The following is a 23,808-nucleotide window of genomic DNA, read 5'->3' as shown; positions in this document are numbered from 1 at the left end:
ACAGAAGTTAATAATGCAGAGCAGTAAAAATAAAACAAAAATTTTTTCCCACAAAAATTATTTTTTAGCCCCCAGTTTTGTATTTTTCCGAGGGTAACAGGAGAAATTGGACCCCAAAAGTTGCTGTGCAATTTGTCCTGAGTGCGCTGATACCCTAATTGTGGGGGGGAACCACCGTTTGGGCACATGGGAGGGCTCGGAAGGGAAGGAGCACAGACTTAGATGGAATGGTCTGCAGGCGTCACATTGCGTTTGCAGAGCCCCTAATGTACCTAAACAGTAAAAACCCCCCACAAGTGACCCCATATTGGAAACTAGACCCCCCAAGGAACTTATCTAGATGTGTTGTGATAACTTTGAGCCCCCAAGTGTTTCACTACAGTTTATAACGCAGAGCCGTGAAAATAAAAAATCTTTTTTTTCCCCACAAAAATTATTTTTAGCCCCCAGTTTTGTATTTTCTCGAGGGTAACAGGAGAAATTGGACCTCAAAAGTTGTTGTCCAATTTGTCCCGAGTATGCTGATACCCTATATGTTGGGGTGAACTCCTGTTTGGGCACACGGGAGAGCTCGGAAGGGAAGGAGCACTGTTTTACTTTTTCAACGCAGAATTGGCTGGAATTGAGATCGGACGCCATGTCGCGTTTGGAGAGCCCCTGATGTGCCTAAACAGTGGAAACCCCCCAATTATAACTGAAACCCTAATCAAAACACACCCCTAACCCTAATTCCAACGGTAACCCTAACCACACCTCTAGCCCAGACACACCCCTAACCCTAATCCCAACCCTATTCCCAACCGTAAATGTAATCCAAACCCTAACCCTAACTTTAGCCCCAACCCTAACTGTAGCCTTAACCCCAACTGTAGCCTTAACCCCAACTGTAGCCTTAACCCCAACTGTAGCCTTAACCCCAACTGTAGCCTTAACCCCAACTGTAGCCTTAACCCCAACTGTAGCCTTAACCCCAACTGTAGCCTTAACCCCAACTGTAGCCTTAACCCCAACTGTAGCCTTAACCCCAACTGTAGCCTTAACCCCAACTGTAGCCTTAACCCCAACTGTAGCCTTAACCCCAACTGTAGCCTTAACCCCAACTGTAGCCTTAACCCCAACTGTAGCCTTAACCCCAACTGTAGCCTTAAAGGGAACCTGTCACCCCGTTTTTTGAGATTGAGCTATAAATACTGTTAAATAGGGCCTGCGCTGTGTGTTCCTATAGTGTATGTAGTGTACCCCGATTCCCCACCTATGCTGAGATATAACTTACCAAAGTCGCCGTTTTCGCCTGTCAATCAGGCTGGTCAGGTCGGGAGGGCGTGGTGACATCGCTGGTTCTTCCTCAGCTTTACGTTGGTGGCGTAGTGGCGTAGTGGTGAACAAGCAGCGCGCGATCTGCGCTGTAATCCCTTGCATCGGTGGGGGCGGCCATCTTCCTGGGGCCGCGTGTGCGCAGATCGAGTGCTCTGCTGCACGGGGCTTCAGGAAAATGGCCGCGGGATGCCGCGCGTGCGCATTAGAGATCGTGGCGGCCATTTTCCCAAAGCCGAGTTTGCATCTCGGCTTTGGGAAAATGGCCGCCGCGATCTCTAATGCGCACGCGCGGCATCCCGCGGCCATTTTCCTGAAGCCCCGTGCAGCAGAGCACTCGATCTGCGCACGCGCGGCCCCAGGAAGATGGCCGCCCCCACCGATGCAAGGGATTACAGCGCAGATCGCGCGCTGCTTGTTCAACCACTACGCCACCAACGTAAAGCTGAGGAAGAACCAGCGATGTCACCACGCCCTCCCGACCTGACCAGCCTGATTGACAGGCGAAAACGGCGACTTTGGTAAGTTATATCTCAGCATAGGTGGGGAATCAGGGTACACTACATACACTATAGGAACACACAGCGCAGGCCCTATTTAACAGTATTTATATCTCAATCTCAAAAAACGGGGTGACAGGTTCCCTTTAACCCCAACTGTAGCCTTAACCCCAACTGTAGCCTTAACCCCAACTGTAGCCTTAACCCCAACTGTAGCCTTAACCCCAACTGTAGCCTTAACCCCAACTGTAGCCTTAACCCTAACTGTAGCCTTAACCCTAACTGTAGCCTTAACCCTAGCCCTAACCATAACCCTAGCCCCAACCCTAACCCTAGCCCTAACCCTAGCCCTAATGGGAAAATGGAAATAAATACATTTTTTTATTTTTCCCTAACTAAGGGGGTGATGAAGGGGGGTTTGATTTGAGTCCACAGAGTCATGTGAGGTCTTGGTTTTTGCGGGACGAGTTGACGTTTTTATTGGTAACATTTTCGGGAACGTGACATTTTTTGATCGCTTTTTATTCCGATTTTTGTGAGGCAGAATGACCAAAAGCCAGCTATTCATGAATTTCTTTTGGGGGAGGCGTTTATACCGTTCCACGTTTGGTAAAATTGATAAAGCAGTTTTATTCTTCGGGTCAGTACGTTTACAGCGATACCTCATTTATATCATTTTTTTTTATGTTTTGGCGCTTTTATACGATAAAAACTATTTTATAGAAAAAATAATTATTTTTGTATCGCTTTATTCTCAGGACTATAACTTATTTTTTTGCTGATGATGCTGTATGGTGGCTCATTTTTTGCGGGACAAGATGACGCTATCAGCGGTACCATGGTTATTTATATCCGTCTTTTTGATCGCGTGTTATTCCACTTTTTGTTCGGCGGTATGATAATAAAGCGCTGTTTTTTGCCTCTCTTTTTTTCTTACGGTGTTTACTGAAGGGGTTAACTAGGTCGGGTCGTTACGGACGCGGCGATACTAAATATGTGTACTTTTATTGTTTTTGTTTTTTTATTTAGATAAAGAAATGTATTTATGGGAATAATATATTTTTTTTTTTCATTATTTAGGATTTTGTTTTGTTTACACATTTGGGAAATTTTTTTTTAAACTTTTTTACTTTGTCCCAGGGGGGAACATCACAGATCGGTGATCTGAGAGTTTGCACAGCACTCTGTCAGATCACCGATCTGTCTGAGAGCAGTGCAGCGTTACCAAGTGCCTGCTCTGAGCAGGCACTTGGTAAGCCACCTCCCTCCCTGCAGGACCCGGATGCCGCGGCCATCTTGGATCCGGGGCCTGCAGGGAGAGGAAGGTAGGAGACCCTCGCAGCAACGCTATCACATCGCGTTGCTGTGAGGGTCTCAGGGAAGCACGCAGGGAGCCCCCTCCCTGCGCGATGCTTCCCTGCACCGCCGGCACATCGCGATCATGTTTGATCGCGGTGAGCCGGGGGTTAATGTGCCTGGGGCGGTCCGTGACCACTCCTGGCACATAGTGCCGGATGTCAGCTGCGATAAGCAGCTGACACCCGGCCACTCTCCCCCCGTGAGCGCGGCCGATCGCGCTGGACGTACTATTCCGTCCATGGGAATTAAGGCCCACCCCACATGGACTGAATAGTACGTCTAATGGCAGAAAGGGGTTAAAGTAGTAGATTTTTTCCTGCTTAGTAAAAGTGTGTTAACAAGGTCATTAGAGAACCCTCTTGAACTTAATAGCTGCCTCTCAAGTTCCACGCTGTCAAGTGTAAGCCCTTCACTTGAAGGTAGAAGAATGGACCTTGAAAGAGCAGCTTCGGGTCTCATGGAAGAATCCAGGGGTCGCATACTGACATGGCTCGTAGACAAGAGAACCAGGGTCTCTTCGGCCAGAAGGGGGCGATAAGTATCACCCCTGCTTTCTCCCTCCTGATTTTCCTGAGCACCAGCGGAATTAGTGTCATTGGAGGGAAAGCATATGCTATATCGAATTTCCAGGGAAACTGAAGAGAGTCCAGTATGTGTGAAGCAAATATTTGTACCGGTCTGTTTCCCTGGTGGCAAACAGATATTTGTGGAAGATCCCATAAGTCCACTATCTTTTTGAATATGTGGCCATTGAGAGTCCATTCTCCCTGGCGTAGCATGCCTCGACTGAGAATGTCAGCTTTTGTATTTTCCACTCCTCTGATATGGAGTGCCGTCAGGGAAAGTAGATGGACTTCGGCCAACTGAAAAATATCCTCTGTTATTGACATTAGTTTTTACAATCGCGTTCCGCCTTGATGGTTTACATATGCTACTGTGGTGGTATTGTCGGATAGGATTCTCTTACATGGGCCCCTTGAATCTGTGAAAGGAAATGATTCAAAGCATGACTAACCGCCTTTAACTCCTTCCAGTTAGAAGAATAATTTAACTCTTCAGAGTTCCAGCAATCCTGTCCTAGGCTATCCCCCATATGGGCGCCCCATCCTGAAGGACTGGCGTCAGTGGTAATTATTTTGGAAGGCTCTATTATCCACGGCACTCCTCTGGAAAGATGGTCTCTATCAAGCCACCAGACCAGAGATTCTAATACAACATGAGAACGTTATCTTCCAGTCCAGACGCCCCTGTGAATATTCCTGTGCACATAAAATTTCATGTTGTAAGGTTCATGTATGATATTGGACCCATAGGACTGCTGGAATACATGAGGTAAGGGATCCCAATAGCGACATGGCCTCCCTCTGTGACATCTTAGGATTCTTCCTTGCTAACCTAACTTTTGAAATTATAGTCGATTTCTTGTATTCTGGGAGAAAACACCTCTGACTTACGGAGTCCAGATGTAGTCCTATGAAGGACTGGAAGGTATCCGGAAGCAGCCTGGATTTTTTGAAATTGACGATCCATCCTACTCTTGCAAGGATGAAATTGTATTAGATAGACAATCCTTACACAGAGAGAGAGATTTTCCCACCACTAGAAAATCATCTAGGTAGGGCACAATTAATGTATCCCGTTTACGTAGGTAAGCCATCACCTCTAGCATGATTCTGTAAATACACGAGGAGCCATCGAAAGACCAAGGGCATTGCTGTATATTGGAAGTGAAGGATCTAGCCCGCAAGGTTGATTGCCACTCTTAGGTACTGTCGGTGCTTGGTATATATGGGAAGATGGTAGTAGGCATCTTTCAATTCTATTCCTGCCATCACACATCTGGGAAACAAAAGTTTGATAGTAGACCTGATGGATTCCATTTTAAAGGTACGATTATGCGGAAAGGGGTTTAATTTCTTTAAATTTATAATGGTTTGGAATGAACCATCGGATTTTGCGACCAGGAATAAAAGGGAATAAAATCCCCTTCCTTCCTGATCCCTTGGGACCTCTACCAAAACACTTTTGGACAGTAGGATCAAAACCTCCGATTCAAGAGCCTTCTGTTGTTTCGGCCCTCTAAGAGATGTTACTATAAATGAATCCTGGGGAATTTGTGCAAATTCCAGTTTTAACCCAAAGCCTATTAGGTCACGGATCCACTGACTTGATGTTATGCGCTTCCATTTTTGGGGAAAAAAATTTCTACCACCCACTGGAGGATCAACGGTACTTATTATGTTTTGCTGCAAAGGGTCCACCAAACAAGGCACCTTTCTGCTTTGTGTCTCACGTCTCCCAATGATCTTTCTGGGGTTCATATGTCCTACCCCTATTAAACGGTCGTCTTCTAAATGCTCTCCTGTAGAAAGGAAGAGACTGAATAGGGAATCCCTTTCTTTCTCCCGCTTTGATTAGCAGATCATCTAGTGTCTTTCCAAAACAGGAACTCACCCTGGCACGGAATTGCACAAAGTTTTGATTTTGACTGTGCATCCCCCTTCCAGCTCTTTAACTAGAGTGCTCGCCAGGCTGTGTTCACTAAGCCGTCTGACCTGGCTGCTAGACGCAGGGAATCTGTCGATGCATCTGCCAAAAATACAACAGCTTCTTTAATTAATGGAATAGTAGGTAGAATTTTCTCTCTTGCTACTTTCCCTTTGATTTGTTCTTCCAATTGATCTACCCAGACTAGCAATGACCTAGCCGTACATGTACTAGAAATGGCTGGTTTGAATGACCCTGTGTTAGCCTCCCATGATCTTTTAAGCATGTTTTCCGCTTTCAGGGTCCGTAGGATCTGCCAAAACTCCCGCATCTTCCACTGGCAACACTGATTGTTTTGATGTGGATGCTACAGCGGCATCTACCTTTGGGACCTTAGACCAGGTAGATAGCTCCTTATCACTATAGGGATAACGCCTCTTGGAGGATGAGGGCAAAAACCCATGTTGGTTCTGTCTATCCCACTCCTTTTTAATTAGTTCTTTTATGGGGAAAATTACTGGAAAGGTTCTGCGTTTTTTTCTGCGCTAGTCCAGCGAACATTATGTCCTGTGCGGATTTAGATTCCTTCGTGTCAGGACATCCCATCGTATTTCTGATGGATTTTATTAAATTATCAATGCTATTAATAGGGAGGCAGAAACAACCTTCATACTCTGAAGAACTTGACTGTGACCTTGGGGAATCAGAGGCTCGAGCTTAAATCTCATCAGAATCTGAACTGGTAGCAGGAGTAATAGTTCTACCACTAGTTTGCCCTCTCATAGCACTGGCCTGTCCCAAAGCCTGAATTTCTTCTCTAATTATGGCTCTGACGTCCATGGGCGTCATCACTTTTTCCTACCGTAAGTTCTGACTAATGCAATCTGGGCATAGTTTTTTAATATACGAGTCCGGAACAGGCTGCATACATAAGGCACGTTCCTTATGTTTGGCTTTATGTGTTCTCTTCTTAGTCTAGGAAGAAGGAGTATATAGAAGAAATTGGTCAGCTTGGTAGAGAAATATTTACGCTCACCCAGTGAAGCTCAACGGTACCGATTCTGGAGACGGGGGCGCCATAAGGGATCCAGGTAGTTCATCCTCTCTACTTTGCTGTCCCCTGCTTGTGGATCGCTGTTCTCTGGGGCATCCACTCCTGCTTTTGGTGCTCTTTGCGCTGCTACCGCTACCACCTCTGCTGGCTGGCCATACTGCCGACATGATGCACACGCCAGCTATACTGCACATACCATTTTTAAATCTGGTGCCACATTCCCTGCCTCCCCAACCCTTCCCCCGGAAGCGCTCCAACGACTTCCGGGTCAGACGCGCCGGATCCTTTCTCTGCGCGGTGTGACAGACGCCGGGAGATATGAAAAAGCTGGCCGGCGTCCGACTGCTGGGAGCTCCTGCGCGCGTCCTTGTGAAATGGCCGGCCCACCCCGGACCAGGTTACACGGATGCTGGCGATCAGACGAGGGGGGAGGCTGCAAGCAGGGGCTCCCCCATCGCTGCTTCTGGTACCGCAGCCCCTGCTGTTCTCTCAGATACCACGCAGGCAGATGCATTTGCCCAGGAATCCTCTTCTTACTGAAGGTATTTCGGGATTCCTATAGGAACAGGAAACCAAAACTGAGGAGGAGAGGGGGACCGTCTCCTTTGATTCTGTAGGTTTCCTGTTCCTATGGGCGGATCCCCTCTCTCATGTGGGTGTTGTCGTGGCGAAAGGTAAAAAGATGGTAAGAAATTGCAAGCTTTCGAGACTACTCCGGTCCCATCATCAGGCATAGACTAATACAAATTCTGAAGAATCGCATTTTTGCACAAAGACCACGGACAAGATAAAGATCCCCAATTCACCTCAGGACTACAAGATCCAAGGTACTTTCAGCTGCATCAGATCTAATGTGGTGTACTTAATTATTTGTACTAAATGTCCAACTCGGGGTCTGTATGTAGGGGAGACAGGGCAAAAACTGAGGACAAGGATGAACTCTAATCGCCACACAATAAGAGAAAAAAGAATAGATCTACCTGTGGCAAAACATTTTTGTCTCCCTGATCACGGCACCATGGACATGAGATTACTTGTATTAAAGGGTAATTTCAAATCTCAGAGAGACAGAAGAGTCTGAGAATATAAACTGATGACGACCTTTGACACACTCATGCAGGAATCAATGTGTCGCATGGATTTATGTCTTTTTACATCAATTAAGGAATTTGCTTCTCAGACCGTGTGGGGACATCACAACACAGAACCAGACCCCAATCAGAGAACAATAAAACATTCACCCTCCTTATAATAAATAATAATAATCATTATTTTTATATAGCTCTAGCATATTCCGCAGCGCTTTACAGGTTTGCACACATTATCATCACTGTCCCCGTTGGGGCTCTCAATCTAAATTCCCTATCAGTATGTCTTTGGAATGTGGGAGGAAACTGGAGAACCCGGAGGAAACCCACGCAAACACGGAGAGAACATACAAACTCTTTGCAGATGTTGTCCTTATCTATGAACTGTTCCAATATTTATGGGACACAACTGTTTATCATTCTCACATAATGGTAGTTCTGCTTCACGTCACCTGTCTTATCTATGGCATTATTTCTGGGCTGTATTGTGTATAAATATGTGACTCTTCAGAATTTGTATTAGTCTGTGCCTGATGAAGGGACCTGAGTAGTCTCGAAAGCTTGCAATTTGTTACCATCTTTTCAGTTAACCATTAAAAGGTATCAACCACTGAGGACTCAATTCTAAATATTTTTTTAAAGCACCAAGAAATTTTACTTGTGGAAACCCCTCCCCCCCCAAAAAAAACAAACAAACAAAAACTAGTGTTTGTCATATTTAATTTAGTGTGTTAGCCGTCTTAGAAACAAAAGCTATGTTCACATGTTGCTTTTTTGCTGCTTTTTCTGCAGCCAAAACCTGATCTCTTGGTTGTAAAAAAAAAAGTTGCAGACGAAAAGCAAGCTCAGCTGGCTTTTTTTGACACTTTTCAGAATCTGAAAGTTCAGCTTTGATTCCATCATGCAAGTATCAACAATTGAAGGTGTTAGGCATCAATGCAAGAAATATGTGTAACCATGAAACAACTTTTGGGGTAAAAAAGGGCAATTTGATTCAATTAGTGGAGAAAAAAAAATTGTATGTCTGAAAAAGATTGTGACTATTCTGAACAAAAAAGTTCATATGAATTCATGAAAAAATACACAATTGCAAATGTAAAAACATTGGGGAGAGTTGAATTTGTGGGGCATAGTTTACCTAAAGGTACCGTCACACTAGACGATATCGCTAGCGATCCGTGACGTTGCAGCGTCCTCGCTAGCGATATCGTCCAGTGTGACAGGCAGCAGCGATCAGGCCCCTGCTGTGCTGTCGCTGGTCGGGGAAGAAAGTCCAGAACTTTATTTGGTCGCTGGACTCCCCGCAGACATCGCTGAATCGGCGTGTGTGACACCGATTCAGCGATGTCTTCACTGGTTACCATCCTAAAAGTAAAAAAAACAAACACTACATACTTACCTACAGCCGTCTGTCCACCAGCGCTGTGCTCTGCACTCCTCCTGCTCTGGCTGTGAGCATCGGTGAGCCGGAAAGCAGAGCGGTGACGTCACCGCTCTGCTTTCCGGCCACTGTGCTCACACAGACAGTACAGGAGGAGTGCAGAGCACAGCGCTGGAGGACAGACGGCTGTAGGTAAGTATGTAGTGTTTGTTTTTTTTTACTTTTAGGATGGTAACCAGGATAAACATCGGGTTACTAAGCGCGGCCCTGCGCTTAGTTACCCGATGTTTACCCTGGTTACCGGCATCGTTGGTCGCTGGAGAGCGGTCTGTGTGACAGCTCTCCAGCGACCAAACAGCGACGCTGCAGCGATCCGGATCGTTGTCGGTATCGCTGCAGCGTCGCTAAGTGTGACGGTACCTTAAGTCAGTGGCAGTGCACTGAGTTTGTCAGGCACCGTTTACTTTTACACATTGGTAAGGCCATTGAGTTGGTTGGGCATTGTTCAATGTCACATATTGGGCAGGAATTGTTTACTTTAAACACATATCACTAATTCAATTAAACTAATCCTAACCACCATGCTCAGGTGAGGAGACTAAAGGTACCGTCACACTAAGCGACGCTGCAGCGATACCGTCAACGATCCGGATCGCTGCAGCGTCGCTGTTTGGTCGCTGGAGAGCTGTCACACAGACAGCACTCCAGCGACCAACGATGCCGGTAACCAGGGTAAACATCGGGTTACTAAGTGCAGGGCCGCGCTTAGTAACCCGATGTTTACCCTGGTTACCATCCTAAAAGTAAAAAAAAATAAAAACGCTTCATACTTACCTTCCGCTGTCGGTCCCCGCGTTGTGCTTCTCTGTACTGGCTGTGAGCACAGCGACCGGAAAGCAGAGCGGTGACGTCACCGCTCTGCTTTCCGGTCGCTGTGCTCACAGCCAGTACAGAGAAGCACAACGCGGGGACCGACAGCGGAAGGTAAGTATGAAGCGTTTTTATTTTTTTTTACTTTTAGGATGGTAACCAGGGTAAACATCGGGTTACTAAGCGCATGGCCGCGCTTAGTAACCCGATGTTTACCCTGGTTACCAGCGAAGACATTGCTTAATCGGTGTCACACACGCCGATTCAGCGATGTCTGCAGGGAGTCCAGCGACGAAATAAAGTGCTGGACTTTCTGCAGCGACCAACGACATCACAGCAGGATTCTGATCGCTGCTGTGTGTCAAACTGAACGATATCGCTAGCCAGGACGCTGCAACGTCACGGATCGCTAGCGATATCGTTTAGTGTGACGGTACCTTAAGATATTTTCATGAAGGTATGATCCAGCTCAGAAAGGTCTGTTAAAGAATTTAAAAAAAAAAAAAATTTTATTAGAAAAATATCTTCCATGAAAACATTACATATCTTAAAAAGTCACAACCTCCATATTGGAATGTAATGTGGGCAGACACATTTCGAACAACAGTTCTTAGGCTTTACGTTTTAAAGAATTCAATTTTTTTTTTTTACCGAAACGGTCTGAGCTGGATCATAGCTTCATGATTTACTTGTTCCTGCTACACTGCAGGTTCCGTGCTTGAATACTGGGACCGATAGATGGGTGAGCTGACTTTTTGCTATATTTTTTCTTAGAACTAAGATATTTTGGTTTAAACTTAGTTATAAAAAAAAAATGGGTTGCTGTACCTGCTTTTGTTCCAACTAAAACGCTGCGAATGTTGTTGCCAACATTTTTTTGCTGCTCTTCTGTACTTGGGTGGAAAAAACGCTGAGAGAATTGACATGCTGCACATGAGTGTGCATGAGATTTCTGAAATCTCAGCTTTCGCTGGTACTGTAAAAAGCAGCTTTTAATTTGCATAAAAAAGCAGCAAAGACACAATGTGCAAACATTGCCTAATAGGTGCTGCAGTTCTTTTTATTTTGCTGTAATACTTAATGGATTATTGGCTTCACCTGATGAGTAGCAGCATGCAAAACTGCATTTGTAGCTTATTCCTAAAGATCATTGCCGTGGATATGCTTTAAAGGGAACCTGTCACCCCCAAAATCGATGGTGAGGTAAGCTCACCATCATCAGGGGCTTATCTACAGCATTCTGTAATGCTGTAGATAAGCCGCCGATGTTACCTGAAAGGGGAGAAAAAGAGGTTAGATTATACTCACCCAGGGGGGGGTCCTGCTCCGATGGGTGTCTCAGGTCCGGAACAGCGCCTCCCATCTTCATTCCATGACGTCCTCTTCTGGTCTTCACGCCGTGGCTCCGGCGCAGGCGTACTTTGTCTGCCCTAAGGGCAGACAAAGTACTGCAGTGCGCAGGTGCCGGAAAGGTCAGAGAGGCCCAGCACCTGCGCACTGCAGTACTTTGCTCTGCCCTCAACAGGGCAGACAAAGTACGCCTGCGCCGAAGCCGCGGCGTGAAGACCAGAAGAGGACGTCATGGAATGAAGATGGGAGGCGCCGGAGCGGACCTGAGACACCCTTTTGACCGGACCGCAGCGGGACCACCCCTGGGTGAGTATAATCTAACCTCTTTTTCTCCTCTTTCAGGTTACATTGGGGGCTTATCTACAGCATTACAGAAAGCTCTAGATAAGCCCCTGATGACAGTGAGCTTACCTCACCATCGATTTTGGGGGTGACAGGTTCCCTTTAAAGGGCTGCAACAAATGCTAAAATAATAAAAGTTACAATTTAAAAAAAAAAAAGAGAATACCAAGATTGTCCCATCTGCTGGAGAAATGATCACTGGTAATTTCATCCTCTCAGATTTCTCTGTAGAGACACTCCATGTGCAAGTCAAGTCATTAGCAGCTCTTTCTTTTTCATCTAAAAGGATAGAACACAAAAAGAACCCTGTATCTCAATTTCCCTATGTGCTTGTAGTTGAGAGAAGGTGGACATTTGGAACACAAAAATAAAGATTTTGGGTACTCCCTGTAAAACCTTTTTCTGAGCCTTCATTGGGGGACACAGGAGACAATGGTCAATGCTGCTACCACTAGAAAGCTGACACTATCCAAAAAATGTTCTCCTCCCCGCAGTGTACACCTACCGAATGGCACAAAGCTAATAAGTTAGTGAGAAAGCAGAAGCAACATGAACACAACAAACCATAAGGCTTTGTGCACACATTCAGGATTTCTTGCAGAAATTTCCTGAGCAAAACTGGACATTTTCTGCAAGAAATCCGCATGTGTTATTCTCGCGTTTTTGGTGCGTTTTTATTTTTGCGGATTTTTCCAGAGGTTCCCAATGCAATAATATAGTGGGAAATCCGTAAAAAATCCGCAGAATTAATGAACATGCTGTGTTTTTTACCGCGGTGCGTTTTTTTCGTGGAAAAAAACACATCATGTGCACAAAAATTGCGGAATGCATTCTAAATGATGGGATGCATAATGTATGCGTTTTTTTCACGTTTTTATAGCTAAAAAAAAAAAAAAACACGAAAAACCTGCAACGTGTGCACACAGGCTAAAAGAAACAAACACAACCATATACAACGGCGGGGCGGGTACTGTCTCCCCCAAATGAAGGCTTCGAGAAAGAAATTTTATGGCAAGTACCAAAAATCTTCATTTCTCCCTCACTTCACTGGGGTGGTGACATCCAAAAGCAGTCCCAGGGATGGGCAAGGTCACTTTGGCTTGCAAAACTTTTCTATTAAGGTTCTCATCCAGCGAGGCTTAGGTGTGAATCCTGTGTAACTTGGCAAAGGTATGAATTGAAGACTATGTAGCAGCTTTGCAAATGTGAGGCCGACGCGTGATGGCAGATGGCCAAAGAGACCCCGACTGCGTGAACAGAGTGACCCTCAGTGGACGCACTCTGTTTCTAAGCCAATAGGCTAACAGAATGGCCAAACAGGCCCAGCGGGCAATAGATCTGGAAGCAGAATGGACTTTTCAAGGGCCTTTGGGACTTATGAACAAAGACTCCATATGTTTGAAGGGTGTTCTGAAAATTCGGAGGAGAGCTCTCACTAGATCCATCCCAAGGATGAGAGGGAGAGGGGCAAAAGGAAGAAAGTATGATATTTTCATTGAGGTGAAATGTGGGAACCACCTTAGGGAGAAAGGATGGTGTAAAACCACCTTGTCTCAGTGAAACACAAGGTAAGAAGAACAACAACAAGAAAGAGACAAGTTTGGACACTCGTCTCATTGAGGTGATGGCTACCAGAAAGGCAACCTTCCACAAGAAAAAGGAAAGCAAGATTTTATGTGGAGGTTTGAATGGAGACACCTGAAAAACATTGAGCACTAAATTGAGTTCCCAAGGCTCTACCAGGGACTGGTAAACGGGAACGGAGTGTGCAACTTCTTAAAAAAAGGCCCCAATCTGAAAGCAAGATGCCAGATTCCTTTGAAAAAGAATGGAAAGCACAGATACCTGAACCTTAAGGGAATGGAGAGTCAGGCCGGTATTCCAAAAAGGAAAATGTGGATGGAGTGAAAACCATGGGAGCAATCCAAATGACCTTGCACTATCAAAAAACGCCTTCCATTTATGGTGGTAAATGTCAGAGGAAGACGTTTCCTTGCTCTGATCATGATCTAAATAACCTGACAGGAGAATACGGCGGATTTCAATACTGCGGCCTCAACAGTCATGCCATTAAATCGAGGGACAGAATTCTGGTGAAAGATGAGGTCCCTGCGAGATGGGATCTGGAAAATTCCTCGTTGTCCACAAGGAGATGGATTACATCTGCGTACCAGGATCTTCTGTGCCAGCTGGGAGCTAAGAGGACGAAGAGCACTCCCTCTACCTTGATCTTCTTTACCACCTTGTTGATCAGTAGAAGAGAGGAAAAAGGTATGGGAGGGAAAATTGAGACCAAGAGGTCATCAGCACGTCAATTCCAATCTCTAGAGAAGACCTGGACAAAATGCGGGCCGCGAACGGAGACAGCCGAGGGACTGGAAAACATAGGTCCAAGAGCTGCATGGTCTCCATCCGTGCTGATTTCATTGGTGGAGGAGGGGGCCTCTGGCTACTTCCTTCACCAATCAGTGTGTGAAACAGCTGATGCGATGACGTCATTTCATTGCATCAGCTGTGTGCTGTGGAGAGTCAGTGCACCGGAGGCAGGAAGAGAATCAGAGCGCCGGGGAACGGGACCGAGGTGAGTACGTGGTATTCATTTTTTTCATGTGCATGAGACGTTTGGGTGGGCATGGGGAGGCTATGGGGGTGTTGTGCTGCACAAGGAGAGGCTATAGGGGCGGTGTGCTACACAAGGGAAGGCTATGGGGGCGCCATGCTGCCCAAGGGAAGGCTATGGGGGTGACATGGTGCACAAGGGGAGGCAATGGGGGTGTTGTGCTGCACAACGGGAGGCAATGGGGGCATCATGCTGCACAAGGAAAGGTTATGGGGCCTTGTCCTGCACAAGGGGAAGCTATAGGGGCCTTGTGCTGCACAAGGGGAGGTTGGGTGGGTATCATGCTATACATAGAGAGGCTGTGTGGGGCACACGATGTATATGGGGAGGCTGTGTGGGGCTCATGCAGTACCTATAGGGAGGCTGTGTGGGGTTCCTGTTCTATATAGGGAGGCTGTGTGGGGCTCATACTGTATATAGGGAGGCTGTGTGGGGGCTCATAAAATATACAGATGGGGCTGTACTTGGGTTCAAACGATATTTAGGAGGATGTCATTTAGGAGGATGTCAGCATACTTAATTCTGCTCAATATTAAGTGACACAATTAATATAATTATCAATAATATAATTACAATATATTGATATTAATATTGAGAATTAGTTTAGGCCTATTGGTTCGGCCCTCTACAACAGTCACGTTCTATCATGTGGCACCTCAGGAAAATTAATTGCCCACCCCTGCTCTAGAGGATCTTGAGACCTGGACACGAACTGAGGAACCTTGTATTTCAGCCTGGACGCCATCAGATCGACATTGGGAGACGCCCATCTGAAACAGATCTTTTGCAAAACAGATGGATTCAGGGACCATTCGATAGTTGCGAAACCTTCTCAGTGAGAAAAATCGGCAGCCCAGTTGTCCACTCCCAGGATGGTACATTTCGTTCGGTCCATGGAAGGATCTGAGTCACTTCTGACATCACTGTACGACTTTTGGTGATCGATGTATGCCACTGTCGTAGCATTGTCGGACTGAACCCGTATCGGACAGCTGGAATGAAGGTCCTGCCAGTGGATCAAGGCAAGGAAGATTGCGCTGAGCTCTAGACTGTTGAAGGGAAGGGTCGATTCCTGGGCGGTCCATCGGTCCTGTACTGATATATCTTGAAAAAATGCTTCCCAACTGAGCAGATTGGCGGACGGGTCTGTTCCAGAATTTGAGGTCCAGGATAGAACAAACGGAGCATTCCATCTTTGGGACCACAAAGATGTTAAAATAAAAACCCAAAAAGCATTCCTGCGGGTGAATGGGAATGAGGAAATTAAGTGTGGGTTCCTTGGGGGAGGGGGGCGAGCATGGAAAATTTTATTGTGTAGCAGTAAGTGACTATATCAAGTACTGAGAGCCACTCGTCCCGGAACTGAAAGAGACTGATGCCCACCCAGAGAGACTTCCCAGGTGGAGGCAAAGAATCTGTTGCAACAGGGCCTAGAAGACCAGCGTGGTTGGGTTCATGAACGCCAGGAGGCTGACTTGAAGGAAGGTCTTTTCTTTTCCTGGCGAACTGGAAAGTTGTCTTGCAGATTGCTGTTTTGAACTGAAAACCTCAGAAAGTAACTAAAAACTACTGCGCGTCACTTGGGTGGTAGGTGTTTGATACTGTGTTGAGGAAGCAAAGTACGCTTAACCACCATGGCGCTTGAAATTATCTTATCTGGTCCCTCTCCAATAAGATCTATCATATGCAGGGTTAGGGAAGAGTGTCAGCTCACCATTGATGTGAAGGTCAGTTGCAGTCTTTTGTCTCACACGGAATAGCCCAGGGTGCGGCTTGAAGATACGGCGAGACAGTGTGAGGAAGGTAAAAATCCACGTTTATCGATTCATTTAAAAATCGTGTAAATGTTCACCACATCCAGCAGCACATATGATAACCCTACGTGTTTCAGAGTATGGGGCTGGCAACAGCTGAAATATGAAAAATGAGCTGCTGGACGTGGTGAACATTTACACAATCTTAAAACGAATCAATAAACATGGATTTTTACCTTCCTCACACTGTCTCGCTGGAATCCTCTCTTTCCCGATTTATCTCCAATAAGACGGGAGCCCTGGAAATGGAGGTTGGCAAGGGACTTCTTGGAAGCTGCATCCGCATTCCATGCCTTCAGCCATAGGACCCTGAAGATGGTGATGATGTTGCTGGCTGCCAGGGCACAGCCGACGGCTGCATCTAGGGAAGCCAAAAAGGAAGTACCTCTTTGCTTGACCGATTTGGTCCGCTAGATCCACAAATTCAGAAGACAGAGCTCCCGACAGGAAACGTTGGCGAAGGAGCTTTATCCAAGCCCACACCACCTTGGATACTCGCGTTGCGGTAAAAAGGAAAAGCAGAGGGCGAGGAGGAACCAGGTGAGGAGGCTGCAGAAACAACGTGGGCTGCGGCAGCTTGTATGAGCTAGCAAATGAAGATGGCACCGGGCAGAAGGAAAAAGGGGCGGTGCCAGAAAAGTATGCACAGGGATCCCGAGCGCCAGAATACACAGAGTGCCCTCTTAGGCTGAGTAGAGGGCAGGACAAACTAAAAAGCTGGCGCGCATAATTCACAACCACCAAAGGCGGCTCGGGCTGAAGCTGGGGACTCTTGTCGCCCTCACAAGCCTTATTTGAAACAAAAAAGGAAGTCATTAATTAAAAAAAACAACAAAAACTTAAGGTAGAAACGAAGCCAAGTGCAGACCCATGTCTGCCTCCTCAGTAGCGAGGCGAAAACTGATTACCTTTGTGCCAGTTGGTGAGTGCACCCTGCTGGGGAGCAGTTAACTTTTTTTTGCATAGTGTCAGCAGCATACACCCATGGTCTTCTGTGTCCCCCAATGCAGCGAGAGAGAAATAGCAGTTTATTAAGTGCATAATTTGGTTCATTGTCATTTATAGACATTAAAAAAATGACTGGAAATTAAAGTCACAGTAGCCAGATCATCGAGCAATCCTCTTCTGAAAAGGTTATTAAAAACCATTTGCATCCATTGTGAATTTACATAATTTCTTCCCTCCTTTCAAAAGTTATCAAGCGGAAATCAATGGCAGTACTGTATTTGATCACAGTAACCTCTGCTTTTTTTCATAACTCCAGGTCACTTCCATGGGAGTTAAAATAACAGCATCATGAAGTCCACTTGGATTTTCCGCAGTTCTGTTTGCCTGCAGTGTCTGCAGAAAGATTGTGTTTTTATTCTTGCCTTGTATTAAAATAAAATACGGATCTGTAAAATTCAGCTTACCAGTTCCACCATGTCCACTTTTCTTGCCTTTTGAGTCAATGTCAAAAAGACACCAATCTTGCCCACCTTCTGGATCTTCTAAATAAAGCATGTCGCCCAAGGATCCCACAAGGTCCAAAACAGACATAAATCCCATCTCTCGAAATGGCAGGTCCTTGCCTGTGTATTGCTATAACCAAAAAGAAAAGTCATAACCAAAGGAGCTTGCCCAAAAAAAAAAAAAAAAAAAATTTATATATATATATATATATATATATATATATATATATATATATATATATATATATATATATATATATATATATATATATATATGTATGTATATATATATATATAATTTTTTTATTTATTTATTTATTTATATTACAGGCATACATTATATCTGCCCATATAACACAATTCACTCCCAAAATAAACACGTAACCCTTCTCTCATAAGCCAGATTCTGTGTAAGTAACAAACTGCAAAACCGTTAAAAGACCGCAGGTTACAATTTATGGCAGCCTTTAGTCTGCCCAAATCACAGAACGTACAGGCTTTAAAAAAAAAAAAAAAACCCAAAAAACGAATCTCTCCGTATATTTGGAAGTGATCAGAAATTCAAATATTCTCTTCTCTATTCAAAAGGGAGACTGCATGTAGCAGACCCAGACATCCATTCATAATCAATGGGACTGCCAGAGATCGCTGAGCACAAAGTTTGGCTTTTTCCAGTAGTATCAGAGAATGAATGAAGTGGAGGCGTGCATGGCCAGCCACGGCCCAATTCAGCCAGGCTCTATGTTCTTGCATTGGAGGATGTCCCAGCAGTTGGACCCACACCGATCAGTAAGTATCGTCTAAACATGGGAACAACCCTTTAAAACATGCAAACTCACCTTAAATGCAGCTAGCAGATGTGAAACAGGGAGTCCTTCTGGGTGCTTACAAATAACCTGTTGAATAAATATTTTTAAATACACATTTTTACATAATTTTATAAAATTCACTTAAAAAAAAAGTTGGCAGCAGTACATGTAAACCATTTGCATGTGAAGTAGGAAACCAAAGAATTCTAGCAATAGAATTTTCTATTAAAATCCATGATTTTTACTCATGCAAGGCAATAGAAGAGTCGGAACACCAATACCGTGGAAAACTGTAAAAATCTTAGCAAAAGCTTTTCAGACAACCGTCTTTAGTCATTACATACAATGACTAAAGACAGTTGTACGTAACGCATTTGCTAAGATTTTTACAGTTTTCCACGGTATTGTTGGTGTAACGACATTTTTATTGTTTTGTATGAAAAAAATCATAGATTTTAAAAGAAGATTCTGATACTGGAAATCCTTGGTTTCCCATTTGACTCCCTTGTGAGCTTATGGGTGAGCTGACTTTTCCATTTTTTATTTCTATTTGTATGGTAAGGGTTCATATTTGTTCTTCCTTTTCGCAGCTTAAACGTATGGGAAATGCGGTTATCTTTTTTAGGCCATGAAAAAAAGTGAAAGCGGACAACCTTAAGATACTAATTATATTGTCCTCTTCAAATTCAGCAGCATGCACAAAATGTTCACACAGTATACATATATTACGGGATATGGGTCTCAATGTTGACAGAATACAAACCATATACAGTGATCTATCTTAACAGCAATGCATTAAATGGGTAAACCCATCTTGTAAAGTGAAGGCATACTGCTAGCATATGTCAACACTTTCTAGTGGGGGTCTGAGCTCTGGGACCCCTAACTAATACTAAAAGATATTGGGGGCCTCTGTGTATCCTAAGGGTTCGATCCCCTAGGATTTCACAGGGCTGTGTCCGGCTGAGGCATCCCACATTGCAGGAGAAGGTAAGGGGAGGCGACACTCGCCATGCTCACCTGTTGATGTTTGGGGGAGATCGGTCCCTTGAAAGGGTCTGTCGCCCCAGTCTTCCTCTTGTGCAAAAGGTGTTAAAAAATAAAAATAAAAATAAAGAAAATGTGGTCTGAATGACAGACCCCAGTGCGCTTCCTACGGACACTAAGCTTAAAGGGAACCTGTCACCCCCAAAATCGATGGTGAGGTAAGCTCACCGTCATCAGGGGCTTATCTACAGCATTCTGTAATGGTGTAGATAAGCCGCCGATGTTACCTGAAAGAGGAGAAAAAGACGTTAGATTAGACTTACCCAGGGGCGGTTCCGCTGCGGTCTGGTCAAATGGGTGTCTCAGGTCCGCTCCGGGGCCTCCCATCTTCATTCCATGGCGTCCTCTTCTTGTCTTCATGCCGCGACTCCGGCGCAGGCGTACTTTGTGTGCTCTGTTGAGGCGCCGGAAAGGTCAGAGAGGCCCGGCGCCTGCGCACTGCAGTACTTTGCTCTGCCCTCAACAGGGCAGACAAAGTACGCCTGCGCCGGAGTCGCGGCATGAAGACCATAAGAGGACGTCATGGAATGAAGATGGGAGGCCCCGGAGCGGACCTGAGACACCCATTTGACCAGACCGCAGCGGGACCGCCCCTGGGTGAGTATAATCTAACGTCTTTTTCTCCTCCTTCAGGTTACATCGGGGGCTTATCTACAGCATTCCAGAATGCTGTAGATAAGCCCCTGATGCTGGTGGGCTTACCTCACCATTGATTTTGGGGGTGACAGGTTCCCTTTAAACTGGTTCTATCAGGAGCCAGTGGGTGGTGTATACTGCAGAGGAGGAGTTACCGTATATAACCGAGTATAAGCCGACCCGGGTATAAGCCGACCCCCCTAATTTTGCCACAAAAAAATGGGAAAACTTAATGACTCGAGTATAAGCCTAGGGTGGAAAATGCAGCAGCTACCGGTAAATGTCAAAAGTAAAAATAGATACCAATAAAAGTAAAATTAATTGAGACATCGGTAGGTTAAGTGCTTTTGAATATCCATATTGAATCAGGAGCCCCATATAATGCTCCATAAAGTTTATGATGGCCCCATAAGATGCTCCATATTAAAATATGCCCCATATAATCCTGCATAAAGGTTAATAATGGCCCCATAAGATGCTCCATACACACATTTGCCCAATATAATGCTGCACAAATGTTGATTATGGCCCCATAAGATGCTCCATACACACATTTGCCCAATATAATGCTCCACAAACGTTAATAATGGCCCCATAAGTTGCTCCATAAAGATATTTGCGGCATATAGTGCTGCACAAACGTTGATTATGGCCCCATAAGATGCTCCATAAAGATATTTGCCCCATATAATCCTGCACAAAGGTTGATTATGGCCTTATAAGATGCTCCAGACAGACACTTGCCCCATTTGCTGTTGCTGCGATTAAAAAAAAAAAAAAAAAAAAAAAATCACATACTTACCTCTCCGTCGCTCAGGCCCCCGTCACTTTCAATATTCACCTGCTCCTCATTCCGGCGCCGCTCCATCTTCAGCGTCTTCTGCACTGATGTTCAGGCCACACTAACGTCATCGCACCCTCTGACCTGAGCATCACTGCAGAAGACGCTGAAGACGGAGCGGCGCCGTAACGAGGAGCAGGTGAATATCGCGCAGCACTCCCCGTTATACTCACCTGCTCCTGGCGCGGTGCAGTCCCTGCTTCCCCTGCACCGCAGCTTCTTCCTGTATTGAGAGGTCACTGTTACCGCTCATTACAATAATGAATATGCGACTCCACCCCTATGGGAGGTGGAGCCGCATATTCCTTACTGTAATGAGCGGTACCATGTGACCGCTCAGTACAGGAAGAAGCTGCGGCGCCGGGGAAGAAGACCTGCAGGGACCGCACCAGGAGTAGGGGAGTATAATTAGACAGACCCCGCTCCCCCTCCCCTGCCGACCCCTGGGTATGACTCGAGTATAAGCCGAGAGGGGGGCTTTCAGCCCAAAAAATGGGCTGAAAAATAGAATTAGACTTACCGGTAATTCGGTTTCTAGGAACCTTCCACGACAGCAGTATCGGAGGATGTCTCCCTGCCCTAATAGGGGACAGGAAATCAGAGAGGTTAAATACCCTCCCCTTCCTGCAACCACCAGTGTTTTTTCTGGACACAGTAGCATGAATAGTTACCACTTAAGTACAGGAATCATCCAATAAGAATATCAGATAGGGAGGGAAATTAGTGCTGTCGTGGAAGGTTCCTAGAAACCGAATTACCGGTAAGTCTAATTCTATTTTCTCCAGTCACCTTCCACGACAGCAGTATCGGAGTGATACCAACAGCTAACTTCTTTAGGGAGGGACAACAGCCTGCAGAACACGACTGCCAAACGATAGGCCCCTATTGAAATTTAGCCTGTAATGCCTGGTGAATGTATGGATTGACGACCAGGTGGCAGCTCTGCATATCTGCTCAGACGATGCGTTCCCTCTCTCTGCCCAGGATGTCGAGACTGAACGGGTGGAGTGAGCCTTCAGCGATGCCGGGGGAGTAATTTCCCGGGTTGAATATGCAAGACAGATGGCCTGCTTGATCCAGTTAGCGATTGTACTTTTAGCCCTTTCTTGCCTCTATTCCGTCCTGACCACTGGACGAAAAGGTTTTGGTCTATTCTCTAACCCTCGGTTTGTTGGAGGTAGAAGAGGACCACCCTGTGGACGTCCAGGGTGTGAAAGGTTTCTTCCTTCGGATTAGAGGGATTTGGACAGAATGAGGGTAAGACAATATCTTGACTTCTGTGGAAGTCTGAGACTACCTTTGGCATAAAGGCAGGGTCTAGCTTAAGGATTATGCTATCCATGGTTATGGTTAGGTATGGCTCTTGTACTGATAAAGCCTGTAACTCTCCTATACGCCTAGCGGTAGTGATTGCTACTAGGAAGACATTCTTGAGGGTCAGGATTTTTAAGCTGATGGCTGATTAGGGCTCAAAGGGGTCCCTGGTCAGACTATTTAGTACAAGGTTTAGATCCCAAGGAGGGGTCTTGACCTGGAGCCTAGGACGAATCCTAGCCGCAGATGCTATGAAACGTTTAACCCAATGGTGGCCTGCTAAATCCTGATCAAAAAAGGAACTTAATGCGGACACCTGAACTTTTAAGGTGCTAGGTGAGAGTCCTAACTCCAGTCCCTTTTGGAGAAATTCTAAATATCTGAGAGATGTTGGGATGGAATGGATCAGGTTTGTTTGGGGCGCACCAGGATGAAAATCTTTTCCAAACCTTGCCATAGATGGCGTTAGTTATTGGTTTCCTACTTTTTTGCAGGGTTTGAATGACGTTATCTGAGAGACCTCTAGCTCTCAGAATCTCGGCCTCAGTAACCAGGCTGCCAGCCTCAGCCTGTGTAGGTCTGAGTGTAGCAGTGGTCCCTGTTGAGGAAGGTCTACTATCTGAGGTAGAAGTATCGGGCCTTCCAGAGACATGTCTGTTAGTGCGCCGTACCAGCTTTTTCCTGGCCACATCGGTGCTACCAGAATTGTTGTGACTCGATCCGTCCGGATCATCTGTAACGTCCCTTGCAACATGGGAATTGGTGGGAAGGCATATGCCACAGCAAACTTCCAAGGATGGGAGAAGGCGTCCAGTCCCTGTGCTTCGCTTGAGGGGTTGAGGGAGAAGAAAGTGCTCGACTTCGTGTTCTGACTGTTGGCAAACAGATCCACGTTGGGACTTCCCCATCTCCGGACTAGGGATAGGAACACATCTTGGTTCAAGGACCATTCTCCAGGATGGAAATCTTTCCTGCTTAGGAAGTCCGCCTGGGCATTGTCTGACCCCTTTATGTGTACTGCCGAGATGGACAGATGTCTTTTTCCCCAGGAAAAAAATCCTTGCAGCGGTTGATTTTAGGCTGGTGTATTTCGTGCCTCCCTGGTGTCGGAGGTAGGCCATCGTAGTTGTGTTGTCGGACATTATCCGTACATGATTCGAGGATCTGGACCTGATGCTTGGGGGCCACAACCCTTGGAAGTGGGAACCTTCTATTATGGCACCCCATCCTCTCTGGCTCGCATCTGTTGTGAGCACCTTCAGAGGCATTTGATCCCAGCTGACTCCTCTTTGAAGGTTCTGGGAGTTCAGCCACCATGAGAGGGAGGATTTCACGTGATTGGGGAGGGGAATCCTCCTGGTTAGAGCACTCTGGGGTCCTTTTGAATGCCTCAGGATGTGGATATGAAAGACTCGTGTGGGCCTGGGCCCAGGAGACTGCCTGGATGCAGGACGTCAACGAACCCAGGATTGACATCGAGTCCCTTCGTGTCGGAGAATTCTGGCTCCTGAACCTGGAGATCCTGTGGACG

At 45.8% G+C, this 23,808-nt stretch overlaps 1 protein-coding gene across 1 annotated transcript in view; it reads right to left on the bottom strand.

The window, feature by feature from the left end:
- TDRD5 (tudor domain containing 5) overlaps positions 1-23,808 on the bottom strand; it is a 119,732-nt gene that overhangs the window by 54,511 nt on the left and 41,413 nt on the right. Inside the window, exons 6-8 of the mRNA XM_069737701.1 lie at positions 18,470-18,526; positions 17,592-17,760; positions 11,912-12,024 (exon numbers count right to left, since the gene is read on the bottom strand). Coding sequence (XP_069593802.1) covers positions 11,912-12,024; positions 17,592-17,760; positions 18,470-18,526 — 339 coding nt within the window. The remainder of the gene's footprint in view (positions 1-11,911; positions 12,025-17,591; positions 17,761-18,469; positions 18,527-23,808) is intronic.

Source organism: Ranitomeya imitator, chromosome 8 (assembly GCF_032444005.1).
Source record: "Ranitomeya imitator isolate aRanImi1 chromosome 8, aRanImi1.pri, whole genome shotgun sequence".
Classification (NCBI taxonomy): domain Eukaryota; kingdom Metazoa; phylum Chordata; class Amphibia; order Anura; family Dendrobatidae; genus Ranitomeya; species Ranitomeya imitator.
Note: the sequence above shows the minus strand (reverse complement) of the source record. Positions and strands in the feature narration are given on the sequence as shown.